This window comes from Vidua macroura, chromosome 24, assembly GCF_024509145.1.
Source record: "Vidua macroura isolate BioBank_ID:100142 chromosome 24, ASM2450914v1, whole genome shotgun sequence".
In the NCBI taxonomy this organism is placed as follows: domain Eukaryota; kingdom Metazoa; phylum Chordata; class Aves; order Passeriformes; family Viduidae; genus Vidua; species Vidua macroura.
Genome location: NC_071594.1, coordinates 5,193,936 through 5,208,056, shown reverse-complemented (window position 1 = coordinate 5,208,056; position 14,121 = coordinate 5,193,936). Strand labels below are relative to the sequence as shown.

Below are 14,121 nucleotides of genomic sequence, written 5' to 3'. Positions count from 1 at the left end.
CAATTATTCACTGGAACATTTGTGAAAAGCCAATCATAAAAATGTGCATTTTTTCACAATAAGGAAAGCTGTAAATTCCTCTCCTCTTGGAAAATTTAGAGGTTTCCTGTAATTGTTATCCTTGTGCGAAGAATTCCTTGATTATCCCATCTCTTTCTTGAGCTGGTAAAAAACAATTTACATAGAATAGTTTCTATTTTAACATTGTGTTATAACCTAAAAAACACATTTAACACGCTACTGGAGAGAATTAATACAGCACAACTTTCCAACGTTACACACACAATATTCACTGTAATATTTGCAAAAAGCCAATCACAAAATGTGCATTTTTCACAGGGCTTTGCTCCAAGTGACAGCTGAACATGACAGAATTTGTTTTTTGGTTTTGAAGAACGCAGATTTCCGGAGCAAGGGGAAGGCTGTCACACCCTGGGGCTCTCAGCTCGGGCTCTCACACACCCTGCTGGAATCCTCCCATCCCGGCTCATTCCAGGCCCGGAGCCCACCGGGGCTCCCGTCCTGCTCAGGGTCCCAGCAGAGTTTTGGGATCCTGGGATCGAGGTTGGCTCAGGGGTACCCAGCAGAGTTTTGGGATCCTGGGATCGAGGTTGGCTCAGGGTCCCAGCAGTGTTTTGGGATCCTGGGATCGGAGGATTGGCTCAGGGGTCCCAGCAGAGTTTTGGGATCCTGGGATCGAGGATTAGCTCAGGGTCCCAGCAGAGTTTTGGGATCCTGGGATCAAGGATTGGCTCAGGGTCCCAGCAGAGTTTTGGGATCCTGGGATCGAGGATTGGCTCAGGGGTGCCAAGAGCAGAGTTTTGGGATCCTGGGATCGAGGTTGGCTCAGGGGTGCCAAGAGCAGAGTTTTGGGATCCTGGGATCAAGGTTGGCTCAGGGTCCCAGCAGAGTTTTGGGATCCTGGGGATCGAGGTTGGCTCAGGGGTGCCAAGAGCAGAGTTTTGGGATCCTGGGATCAAGGTTGGCTCAGGGTCCCAGCAGAGTTTTGGGATCCTGGGATCGAGGATTGGCTCAGGGGGTCCCAGCAGAGTTTTGGGATCCTGGGATCGAGGTTGGCTCAGGGTCCCAGCAGAGTTTTGGGATCCTGGGATCGAGGGTTGGCTCAGGGTTCCCAGCAGAGAGTTTTGGGATCCTGGGATCGAGGTTGGCTCAGGGGTCCCAGCAGAGTTTTGGGATCCTGGGATCGAGGTTGGCTCAGGGTCCCAGCAGAGTTTTGGGATCCTGGGATCGAGGTTGGCTCAGGGTCCCAGCCAGAGTTTTGGGGATCCTGGATCGAGGTTGGCTCAGGGGGTCCCAAGAGCAGAGTTTTTGGGATCCTGGGATCGAGGATTGGCTCAGGGTCCCAGCAGAGTTTTGGGATCCTGGGATCGAGGGTTGGCTCAGGGTCCCAGCAGAGTTTTGGGATCCTGGGATCGAGGTTGGCTCAGGGGTCCCAGCAGAGTTTTGGGGATCCTGGGATCGAGGATTGGCCTCAGGGGTCCCAGCAGAGTTTTGGGATCCTGGGATCGAGGATTGGCTCAGGGGTCCCAGCAGAGTTTTGGGATCCTGGGTATCGAGGTTGGCTCAGGGTCCCAGCAGAGTTTTGGGATCCTGGGATCGAGGATTGGCTCAGGGTCCCAGCAGAGTTTTGGGATCCTGGGATCGAGGGTTGGCTCAGGGGTCCCCAGCAGAGTTTTTGGGATCCTGGGATCGAGGGTTGGCTCAGGGGTCCCCAGCAGAGTTTTGGGATCCTGGGATCGAGGTTGGCTCAGGGTCCCAGCAGAGTTTTGGGATCCTGGGATCGAGGTTGGCTCAGGGTCCCAGCAGAGTTTTGGGGATCCTGGGATCGAGGTTGCGGCTCAGGGGTCCCAGCAGAGTTTTGGGATCCTGGGATCGAGGTTGGCTCAGGGGTCCCAAGAGCAGAGTTTTGGGATCCTGGGATCGAGGTTGGCTCAGGGGTCCCAGCAGAGTTTTGGGATCCCTGGGATCGAGGTTGGCTCAGGGGTCCCAGCAGAGTTTTTGGGATCCTGGGATCGAGGGGTTGGCGAGCACAGAGAAACCTGCAGGGCTCCTCTGCTCTCTGCAACCCAAAATCTGCTCCTGCACAGGAAGTGAATTCCCATCTGAGCTGCAGCAAAAATGGAATGGAATAGAATAGAATAGAATAGAATAGAATAGAAATAGAATAGAATAGAATAGATAAAATAAAAAAATATATATAATAAAGTAAAAAAAAATAAAATAAATAAAACAGAATAAATTAAAATAAAATAAAATAAAATAATTAAAATAAAATAAAATAAAATAAAAATTAAAAAATGAAATAGAATAGAATAGAATAGAATAGAATAGAATAGAATAGAATAGAATAGAATAGAATATAAAACCCCCAAATAAAATATATAACCCATAATAAAATATAAAACCCCAAAATAAAAAAACCCAAATAAAATCTAAACCCCCAAATTAAATCTAAACCCCACCGGCCCCGTGGCTTTAAACTCTCCATGTTGGAGTTGCCTTTCCTGGAAGGCACAACCCAGTGTCCATATGGGGAAAAAAAAAAAACCCAAAAACCCCCAAACATTCCCCGAAAATCCATTTGGAAGATCCATTCTTGTCCTGAGCACGTCGCGCGGTTCGTCGCTGCCGAGCTGCGCCCGCCGCCCGCGGGGTTGGACACCCGGGGAATGCGGGAGGGGGCCCCGGGGAATTGGCACTCTCCAGTGGGAGCAGGGGGATTCTGGTTCTGGTTCGGATTTTTTGGGACGAGTGTGGGATTTTCCCAGCTGAAAATCGGCACGGATTCATTGCGTGCTGCTGACTGGGGTTGTGAACGGAGTGCTCGGGAAATAATCCGGATTAATAATCTGAATTAATAATCTGAATTAACAATCCGAATTAATAATCTGAATTAACAATCCCGAATTAATAATCTGAATTAACAAACTGAATTAATAATCTGAATTAATAATCCGAATTAATAATCCAAATGAATAATCTGAATTAACAATCCGAATTAATAATCTGAATTAACAAACTGAATTAATAATACAAATTAATAATCCGAATTAATAAATACGAATTAATAATTCGAATTAATAATCAGAATCAATAATCCGAATCAATAATCCGAATTAATAATCTGAATTAATAATCCGAATTAACAATCTGAATTAATAATCCGAATTAACAATCCGGATTAATAATACGAATTAATAATCCAAGTTAATAATCCAATTTAATAATCCAAATTAACAATCCGACTCAACAATCCGAATTAAACAATCCGAATTACCAATCCGAATCAATAAATCCAAATTAATAATCCGAATCAATAACCCGAAATCACCAATCCGAATCCACAATCCGAATTTCTCGGTCCCAGCGCGCCCCCTGCTGGCAGCGGCTCCAGCCCCGATCCCGCATTTCCCTGGGAAACCACGGCGGGAGCGCAGGGACAGGAGACTGAACCGCTCCAGGTTGTCCTCTGCAGAATTCCCCAGCTGGAATTTGCACCCCCAGAGGTTTTTTTGCATCCTGGAAACTTTTCCCCCACTCTCCGTGCCTGTGGCGTTTTTGGGGAAATGGAATTTAAATTGAATTTAAATGGGATGGGATATGGCACGAGGGGTCAGCAGGGTTTGCCTCTAAATCCTGACCCCATTGGATCCATGGAGTTATAAAATCCTGGAATTGCTGAGGTTGGAAAAGCCAGGAAATCCTGCCTCAAGGACAGACCGGAATTAAGGAGCTCCAGGGATGCCATAATTTGGGATATGATAATTTGGGATGTGATAATTTGGGATATGATAATTTGGGATGTGATAATTTGGGATGTGATAATTTGGGATATGATAAATAATTTGGGATATGATAAATTGGGATGCCATAAATTGGGATATGATAATTTGGGATGCCATAATTTGGGATATGATAATTTGGGATGTGATAATTTGGGATGCCATAATTTGGGATATGATAATTTGGGATGCCAAAATTGGGATGCCATAATTTGGGATATGATAATTTGGGATATGATAATTTGGGATGTGATAATTTGGGATGCCATAAATCAGGTTTTCAATGGAGACTTTGCTGACTCTCGGCCAAATCCTCGCGGTCCTCGTGTCCTGTGCAAGCCCAGAACGGTTTGGGGTGGACGGGACCATCAATCTCATCTCGTTCCCTGCCCTTCGGGATCCAGATGTGCGGCGGGTGGGCGCATCCAGATGTTGAGCCGCCTCCGCACTACAACTCCCACAATGCTCCGCGCTTCGCTCCTCCTGCACTACAACTCCCACGATGCCCCGCGCTCCCGCCTATCGCCCCGCCCGCACCCTGGCGCATGCGCACAGCTCCATATGGCTCCAAGATGGCCGACACAGCGTCCGGGGGCTCCGGCACGGTAACGGCGCCTCATCCCCCGGGGCGCGGGGCCGCGAGGGCGGGTCCCCGGCGGGGCCGGGCGGGGCAGCAGCGCCCGATCCCTCCGGGGCGCGGAGGAGGCCGCGGCCAGGCCGCGGAGCCTGGAGGCGGCGGGTGGAGAGAGGGAGGCGCTGATTGGCTGGAGGGCCCTGAGGGCGGGGCGGGGTTTTGATTGGCTGAGGATGGCGCGCTCGAATTGGCTGGCGGAGGGCGGGGCGGGGGCTTGTGAGGGGGTCCTTAAAGGGGCCGCGTCCCAAAAAGTGTCTGGGGAGGTTCTGTGAGGGACGCAGTGTAAATGTGTGTGTTCATATACATCTGCATAAATGCACATATAAATAACTTACATACACACACACACGTGCCCACGTGTGTATATGAGTGTAGAGTGACGTGTGTGTGTGTGTGTGTGTGCACCTGCCCCATCCCAAGGATCCCATCCCATGGATCCCATCTCATCCCATGGATCCCATCCCATCCCATCCCATCCCATCCCATCCCATCCCATCCCATCCAATGAATCCCATCCAGCGGATCTCATCTATCACATGTCATGGATCCCATCCCGTGTATCTCATTCCATCCATCCCATCCCATGGATCCCATTCCCATCCCATGGATCCCATCCCATGCAATGGATCCCCATCCCATCTCATCCCATCCCATGGATCCCATCTGATCCCATCTCATCCTTTGGGGTCTCATCCCTTCTTATACCAAGGATCCCATTCAGTCCCATCCATGCCATCCAATGGATCCCATCCCAAGGATCCCACCCCACCGTCTCTCCTGGGGTGCCATCCCTCCTGCCCGTGCCCTGACCGCTCTTGTTGTTCCTGTTCCCGTTCCCGTTCCCGTTGGTCCCGTTTCCATTCCCGTTCCGTTGCCATTGTTCCCGTTTCCATTCCCGTTGCCGTTGCTGTTGTTCCCATTGACGTTCCCGTTGCCATTGTTGCCGTTCCCGTTGTTGCCCGTTTCCATTGTTGCCATTGTTGCCGTTCCCGTTGTTGCCGTTGTTGCCGTTCCCATCGCCATTGTTGCCATTCCCGTTGCCGTTGGTTCCCATTCCCGTTGCCGGTTGTTGCCGTTCCCGTTGCCATTCCCGTTGCCATTGCCATTGTTCCCGTGTTGCCGTTGTTGCCATTGCCATTGTTGCCGTTGTTCCCATTCCCGTTGCCATTCCCATTGTTCCCATTGTTGCCGTTGTTGCCATTCCCATTGTTGCCGTTGTTGCCATTCCCGTTGCCATTGTTGCCGTTCCCGTTGCCATTGTTGCCGTTCCCGTTGCCATTGTTCCCATTGTTCCCGTTGTTCCCGTTCCCGTTGCCGTTGTTCCCGTTGCCATTGTTGCCGTTGTTGCCGTTGTTGCCATTGTTCCCATTGTTCCCATTGTTGCCGTTCCCGTTGCCATTGTTCCCATTGTTCCCATTGTTGCCGTTGTTCCCGTTCCCGTTGTTGCCATTGTTGCCATTGTTCCCATTGTTCCCGTTGTTGCCGTTCCCGTTGCCATTGTTGCCGTTTGTTGCCGTTGCAGCCGCGGCAGCAAGCCGGCGGGCAGCCCCTGCGGACAATTACCAGCTGGCGCGGCGCCGCACGCTGCAGGTGGTGGTCAGCTCGCTGCTCACCGAGGCCGGCTTCGAGAGCGCCGAGCGCGCGGGCGGTGGAGACGCTCACCGAGATGATCCAGAGCTGTGAGTGCCCGCGGGGCCCGGCCTGGGCTGCACACCGTGCCCGCGCCCAGGGGAGAGCTGCCGGAGCCACGGGGGCAGCCCAGGGCTAGCGCCTCGTGTAAATGGCAAAGATCAGCCCCAGTCCATGGCACAAATCCCAAAAATTCAGCCCCAAATCCCAGGCACAAATCCCAGAAATCAGCCCCTGGTCCATGGCACAAATCCCAAATATCAGCCCCAAATCCCAGAAATCAGCCCCCGGTCCCTGGAATCAGCCCCCAATCCCAGACACAAATCCCAAATATCAGCCCCAAATCCCAGGCACAAATCCCAGAAATCAGCCCCCTGGTCCATGGCACAAATCCCAAATATCAGCCCCCAAATCCCAGGCACAAATCCCAGAAATCAGCCCCTGGTCCATGGCACAAATCCCAAATATCAGCCCCAAATCCCAGAAATCAGCCCCCCAGTCCCTGGAATCAGCCCCCAATCCCAGACACAAATCCCAAATATCAGCCCCAAATCCCAGGCACAAATCCCAAATATCAGCCCCTGGTCCATGGCACAAATCCCAAAAATCAGCCCCCAATCCCAGACACAAATCCCAAATATCAGCCCCAAATCCCAGGCACAAATCCCAGAAATCAGCCCCTGGTCCATGGCACAAATCCCAGAAATCAGCCCCTGGTCCAAGGCACAAATCCCAAAAATCAGCCCCCAAATCCCAGACACAAATCCCAGAAATCAGCCCCAAATCCCAGACACAAATCCCAAAAATCAGCCCCAAATCCCAGACACAAATCCCAAAAAATCAGCCCCAAATCCCAGACACAAATCCCAGAAATCAGCCCCAAATCCCAGACACAAATCCCAGAAATCAGCCCCCAGTCCCTGGAATCAGCCCCCAGTCCAAGGCACCAATCCCAAAAATCAGCCCCAAATCCCAGGCACAAATCTCAAAATTCAACTCCAAATCCCAGGCACAAATCTCAAAATTCAGCTCCAAATCCCAGGCACAAATCTCAAAATTCAGCTCCAAATCCCAGGCAGAAATCCCAAAAATCAGCCCCAGTCCAAGGCACCAATCCCCAAAATCAGCCCCAAATCCCAGGCACAAATCCCCAAAATCTGCCCCAGTCCAAGGCACCAATCCCCAAAATCAGCCTCCAATCCCTGCACTCAGCCCCAGTCCAAGGCACCCAGTGCCACATCCAATCTTTTTTTAAGCACACCCAGGGCTGGTGACTCCACCACCTCCCCGGGCAGAACATTCCAGAACTTTATCACCCTTTCTGTAAAACCCCTTTTCCCACTGTCCAACCTGAATTTCCCTTGGCACAGCTCCAGGCTGTGTCCATGGTTCTGTCAGCTCCTGGAGAAAAATCCCAAGCCCAGCTGAGCACAGGCACCTTCCAGGAGCTGTGGAGAGAGCTGAGCTCACCCCGAGTCTCCTTTTCTCCAGGCTGAGCACCCCCAGCTGCCTCCTCTGGATGTGCTCAAGAATCCCAAAAATCCTTCCAGAACTGAGGATGCAGATTTGCCTTTTGCCTTCGCGGCAAACGCTGATTTTTTTTTTTTTTTTTTTTAAATCCTTCCCATCCCCACGCTTTCATTTTAAACACACACCCTGCAAAATGCCCCACCCCAGGGGTTGTTTTTCATTCCTTGTTGAAAATTCCCATCCCTGGAGCTGCCCCAGCCGTGGCCACGGTGAGAATTAAATCCCTGGTGGTTTTATCCTGCAGATATTTCAGAAATTGGGAGAATATCCTGCAGATATTTCAGAAATTGAGATATTCAGAAATTCACAGTGAGAATTAAATCCCTGGTGGTTTTATCCTGCAGATATTTCAGAAACTGGGAGAATATCCTGCAGATATTTCAGAAATTGGGAGAATATCCTGCAGATATTTCAGAAATTGGGAGAATATCCTGCAGATATTTCAGAAATTGGGAGGATATCCTGCAGATATTTCAGAAATTGAGATATTCAGAAATTCACGGTGAGAATTAGATCCCTGGTGGTTTTATCCTGCAGATATTTCAGAAATTGAGATATTCAGAAATTCACGGTGAGAATTAAATCCCTGGTGGTTTTATCATGCAGATATTTCAGAAATTGGGAGGATATCCTGCAGATATTTCAGAAATTGGGAGGATATCCTGCAGATATTTCAGAAATTGGGAGGATATCCTGCAGATATTTCAGAAATTGAGATATTCAGAAATTCACGGTGAGAATTAAATCCCTGGTGGTTTTATCCTGCAGATATTTCAGAAATTGGGAGGAGTGCCAAGTCCTACTGCGAGCACACAGCCAGGACCCAGCCCACGCTCTCAGACATCGTGGTGACCCTGGTGGAAATGGGTGAGCAGCTCCCTCTTCCCACTCTTTCCACCTCTGGATTGGGAAATCTGCCCCCAAAATCTGGGATTCGGGCGGTGCCCGCTGCTGTGGACATGCACAGCTCATGGTTTTCCATGACCCTTCCCATTGCCTGCTCTCTGACCCATCCCATTCTTGTTTAATTTGGGAAAAATTCTGGAGGGAGGAGGATTTTGACAGGATAAATTCCTTTTTTCCTCTTCTGTGTTCCAGGCTTCAACGTGGAAACTCTTCCCGCCTACGCCAAGCGCTCCCAGAGGATGGTGATCACTGCCCGTATGTGGAGGACCTTTCGTGGTCTGCAGGGGGCTGGGAATAGCCTGGAATCCCTCTCTGCTGCCTTTCAGAGAGCTCCTGATGAGCTTTCTGTGGGATAATCCCAGGAATTCCGGGCTCCTCTATTGCAGTGAAGGGACCTCGGTGACTCGGGAGAGCCCTCGGGGTGGTTTTGTCTGCAGGGATCCTTTTCCCTTCTGGGATGCCAATCCCAAGGTCATGGATTGGATGGGGTCAGGGATGGGCTCAGAGCTTTGGGGGACCCTGGGCAGGAGGATTCCTGTGTTTTCCCCGATTCCTGTGTTTTCCCTGATTCCTGTGTTGTTTTCCCTGATTCCTGTGTTGTTTTCCCTGATTCCTGTGTTTTCCCTGATTCCTGTGTTTCCCCTGATTCCTGTGTTGTTTCCCCTGATTCCTGTGTTTTCCCTGATTCCTGTGTTTTCCCTGATTCCTGTGTTTTCCCTGATTCCTGTGTTGTTTCCCCTGATTCCTGTGTTGTTTTCCCTGATTCCTGTGTTTTCCCTGATTCCTGTGTTTTCCCTGATTCCTGTGTTGTTTTCCCCTGATTCCTGTGTTGTTTCTCCTGATTCCTGTGTTTCTTTCTCCTGATTCCTGTGTTGTTTTCCCTGATTCCTGTGTTGTTTTCCCTGATTCCTGTGTTTTCCCTGATTCCTGTGTTGTTTCCCCCCCTGCAGCTCCGGTGACAAACCAGCCCGTGACCCCCAAAGCCCTGACAGCTGGGCAGAACAAGCCTCATCCACCCCACATTCCCGGCCATTTCCCAGAGTTCCCAGATCCTCACACTTACATCAAGACACCAGTGAGTGAAAACAACATTTTTATGCTGTTTGGGGTCCATTTGAATTCCAGGAGTGGGGTGGTTTTTTCCAGGAGTGGGGTGGATGGACCTGCTCCATCCCTGTGAATTTTGGAAGTGGAGCAGCTCCATCCCTGTGAATTTCGGAGCTGGAGCAGCTCCATCCCCGTGACATTTGGAAGTGGAGCTGCTCCATCTCTGTGAATTTATTTGGAACTGGAGCAGCCCCATTCCTGAGAAGTTTGGAGCTGGAGCAGCTCCATCCCTGTGATGTTTATTTGGGAGTGGAGCAGCTCCATCCCCGTGAAGTTTGGGAGTGGAGCAGCTCCATCCCTGAGAATTTTGGAACTGGAGCAGCTCCATCACTGTGAAGTTTGGAGCTGGAGCTGCTCCATCCCTGTGAAGTTTGGGAGTGGAGCAGCTCCATCCCTGAGAATTTTGGAAGTGGAGCAGCTCCATCCCTGTGAATTTTGGGAATGGAGCAGCTCCATCCCTGAGAATTTTGGAGCTGGAGCAAAAACTTTGAATTTTGGAGCTGGGGCTGCTCCATCCCTGTGATGTTTATTTGGGAGTGGAGCAGCTCCATCCCTGAGAATTTTGGAACTGGAGCAAAAACTTTGAATTTTGGAGCTGGGGCTGCTCCATCCCTGTGAAGTTTGGAGCTGGAGCTGCTCCATCCCCGTGAAGTTTGGAACTGGAGCAGCTCCATCCCCGTGAATTTATTTGGAGCTGGAGCTGCTCCATCCCTGTGAATTTTGGAGCTGGGGCTGCTCCATCCCTGAGAGTTTTGGAACTGGAGCTGCTCCATCCCTGTGAAGTTTGGAGCTGGAGCTGCTCCATCCCTGTGAAGTTTGGAGCTGGAGCTGCTCCATCCCTGTGAAGTTTGGAGCTGGAGCTGCTCCATCCCTGTGAAGTTTGGAGCTGTGGCTGCTCCATCCCTGTGAAGTTTGGAAGTGGAGCTGCTCCATCCCTGTGAAGTTTGGAGCTGGAGCTGCTCCATCCCTGTGAAGTTTGGAGCTGGAGCTGCTCCATCCCTGTGAAGTTTGGAGCTGTGGCTGCTCCATCCCTGTGAAGTTTGGAAGTGGAGCTGCTCCATCCCTGTGAAGTTTGGAGCTGGAGCTGCTCCATAACTCCTCCATCCCGGTCTCTCCCTGCCCCAGACCTACCGGGAGCCCGTGTCCGACTACCAGGTGCTGCGGGAGAAGGCGGCTTCCCAACGGAGGGACGTGGAGAGGGCCCTCACACGCTTCATGGCCAAGACAGGAGAGACCCAGAGCCTCTTCAAGGATGATGTCAGCACATTCCCACGTCAGTCATTCCAGGATTTCACATCCCTTTAGGGTTTGGGAATCATCCCGTGCGTGGTGTTTGCCCCGCTGAGGCGCTGCATGTGGGAATCCTTACAATTAGAGGGTTTTGGGAAAGGATTCCCACAATGGAAGGTTGGGAAAGGAGGGATTTGGGGGTTAAAATGGGGAGGAAAAGCAGAAAAAGGTTCCCTTTTTTCTCCTGGTGGAGAAGGCCTAAATCTATATCTCATCTCAATCCTGGCTCCACCCCCCAATTCACCAAGGAATTTCTTCTCCCTGACATTTTCCTGCTGCTGGAAATTTTCCTGTCTCTCTTCCTGCAGGGCAGTGATGAGAATTCCCACTTTCCCAAGTGGGAAGCCATTTTCATTTCCAAATTTTCATTTCAGAGGAACCCAATTTCCCAGATAACCGGGATTTTATGGTGCAGCTCAGGAAGGATTTGTTGGAACACTGCTGGAAGCATAAAAGCGATTCAGAAAAATTGGGAAGTAGAGACTTCCATCTTTTAGGGATCAGAAAATTGGGAAGTAGAGACTGCCATCTTTTAGGGATCAGGAAATTGGGAAGTAGAGACTGCCACCTTTTAAGGATCAGAAAAATTGGGAAGTAGAGACTGCCATCTTTTAGGGATCAGGAGATTGGGAATTAGAGACTGCCATCTTTTAGGGATCAGGAAATTGGGAATTAGAGACTGCCATCTTTTAGGGATTAGGAAATTGGGAATTAGAGACTGCCAACTTTTAGGGATCAGGAGATTGGGAATTAGAGACTGCCATCTTTTAGGGATCAGGAAAATTGGGAAGTAGAGACTGCCATCTTTTAGGGATCAGGAAATTGGGAATTAGAGACTGCCATCTTTTAGGGATCAGGAAATTGGGAAGTAGAGACTTCCATCTTTTAGGGATCAGGAAATTGGGAATTAGAGACTGCCATCTTTTAGGGATCAGGATTTCCTTCCTGATCCTTGGGAGCAGCAGGAAAAGGAAACGTATCCAAACCCAGATCCAGCGAAATGTTTGATCTCCATAACTTTGTCCTTAATTTCTGAGGGAAGGAATTTCCCCCAGCTTCCTGACTGTGTCTCCTCTTTTCCCTGATTCCAGTGATTGCTGCCAGGCCTTTCACTGTGCCCTACCTGACAGCCCTGCTCCCCTCCGAGCTGGAGATGCAGCAGATGGAGGAGACGGATTCCTCGGAGCAGGACGAGCAGACGGACACCGAGAACCTCCCGCTGCACATGAGCACGGTAGGGCCACCCCGGGGGGCTCCTGGGGGCCATTCCTGCAGCTTGGAAAACCTGCCTCTGCCTCCTGGGAAATGGGAAATGGGAAATGGGAAATGGGAAATGGAACTGAGCAGTGTCAGGGCTCCCCAGCTTGGAATTCTGGCTCTGTTTCCTGGGAAATGGGAAATGGGAAATGGGAAATGGAACTGAGCAGTGTCAGGACTCTCCAGCTTGGAATTCTGGCTCTGTTTCCTGGGAAATGAGAAATGGGAAATGGGAAATGGGAAAAGGGAAATGGGAAATGGAACTGAGCATTGTCAGAATTCTTCAGTTTGGAAAACCTGGCTCTGTTTCCTGGGAAATGGGAAATGGGAAATGGGAAATGGAACTGAGCAGTGACAGGACTCCCCAGTATGGAAAACCTGGCTGTTTCCTGGGAAATGGAACTGAGCATTGTCAGGGTTCTCCAGTTTGGAAAACCTGGCTCTGTTTCCTGGGAAATGAAAAATGGGAAATGGGAAATGGGAAATGGGAAATGGGAAATGGGAAATGGAACTGAGCATTGTCAGGGTTCTCCAGCTTGGAATTCTGGCTCTGCCTCCTGGGAAATGGGAAGTGGAACTGAACAGTGTCAGGGTTCTCCAGCTTGGAATTCTGGTTCCATCCCTTGGGACATGGGAAGTGGGACTGAACTTTGCCCTGGTTCTTCAGGGCCCTGCAGAGCTCAGTGCAGAACGAGGCTGCAGCAGGAGCTTTCGGTCCATCCCGAATTTTCGGTTTCCCGAGGGATTTTCCTGTCTCAGAAACCAGGAGGCCTCATGCAGCCCCTTGTGTGCTTGGTTGTTGATTATCCCTCCTGCCCACAGCTTCTGGGCTTTGAACTTGGAATCCTGGAATGAACTTGGAATCCTGGAATGAAAACCCAAAATGTGGATTAAGTTCCCATCAGAAAAGGCTCCTGTGCTTTGGCCCAATCCTCCAAGAATTCCACCTTCACCTCCAAGGATCCCCCTTCACCCAGGGGGGACAAAAATAATAAAAAAATCTTTTTTTCCCAATCCTGGAATGGTTTGGGGGTGAGATAAAAATCTTGTGGGCAGGGACACCTTCCCCTATCCCAGATTGCTCCAGCCTGGCTTTGGACACTTCCAGGGATGGAGCAGGGACGCATCCTGCGGGCAGGAGGATTTCTGAGGCTGACTTTGGGTTTTTTTTTTTTTTTTTAATTGTTGTTTTTTGGCTGTGCCAGGATGATGCAGGGCCCGAGAAGGAGAACACCTCAGCGCTGCAGCAGAGCAGCTCCCTGGCAGGCAGCAGGAACGGGGAGGAGAACGTCATCGACAACCCCTACCTGCGGCCCGTGAAGAAACCCAAAATCCGCAGGAAGAAGTGACGGGGCGGGGTGGGATTCCCAAATCCCCAAATTCCTCTGGGAATTTCACACAAGGGGTCAGGAGAGGCAGAGCAGCTGAGGAGGGATCTCTCAGCGTGGGGAGCTCCACGCCCACCCTGCTTTGCCTCTGCTCACTGCGACGCTCCAGGAAAAACCACCCGGGAATTGTCCGGGGGACTTTGGCTTCTGCTGTGGGGAGGATTTGTGTTCTGAAGGGATGAGAGACACGGGGCGTGGAGGGACACGGGACACGGGACATGGACACGGGACATGGACATGGGACATGGACACGGGACATGGACATGGAGAGACACGGGGCGTGGAGGGACACGGGACACGGGACATGGACACGGGACATGGACATGGGACATGGACACGGGACATGGACATGGAGAGACACGGGGCGTGGAGGGACACGGGACATGGAGGGACATGGACACGGGACATGGACACGGGACATGGAGGGACACAGGACATGGACATGGGACATGGACACGGGACATGGACACGGGACATGGACATGGGACATGGAGGGACACAGGACATGGACATGGGACATGGACACGGGACATGGACACGGGACATGGGAAATGGAGAGACATGGGGCGTGGAGGGA

General features: G+C 50.8%; 1 protein-coding gene across 1 annotated transcript; it reads left to right on the top strand.

Moving 5' to 3' along the window:
• Positions 1 to 6,065: 6,065 nt before the first annotated feature.
• LOC128818655 (transcription initiation factor TFIID subunit 8) lies at positions 6,066 to 13,918 on the top strand. Its single transcript, XM_053998192.1, has 7 exons — positions 6,066 to 6,116; positions 8,365 to 8,463; positions 8,695 to 8,757; positions 9,453 to 9,577; positions 10,735 to 10,882; positions 11,991 to 12,133; positions 13,362 to 13,918. The coding sequence occupies exons 1-7, from the start codon at positions 6,104 to 6,106 to the stop codon at positions 13,503 to 13,505; spliced, it is 735 nt and encodes a 244-aa protein (XP_053854167.1). The 5' UTR covers positions 6,066 to 6,103; the 3' UTR covers positions 13,506 to 13,918.
• Positions 13,919 to 14,121: the final 203 nt, after the last annotated feature.

Bases quoted from the DNA above. Each gene is read 5' to 3' on its own strand.
- LOC128818655 (XM_053998192.1), top strand. The intron at 9,578-10,734 runs GTGAGTGAAAAC...TCCCTGCCCCAG, and splicing joins ACACTTACATCAAGACACCA to ACCTACCGGGAGCCCGTGTC. The intron at 12,134-13,361 runs GTAGGGCCACCC...TGGCTGTGCCAG, and splicing joins TCCCGCTGCACATGAGCACG to GATGATGCAGGGCCCGAGAA.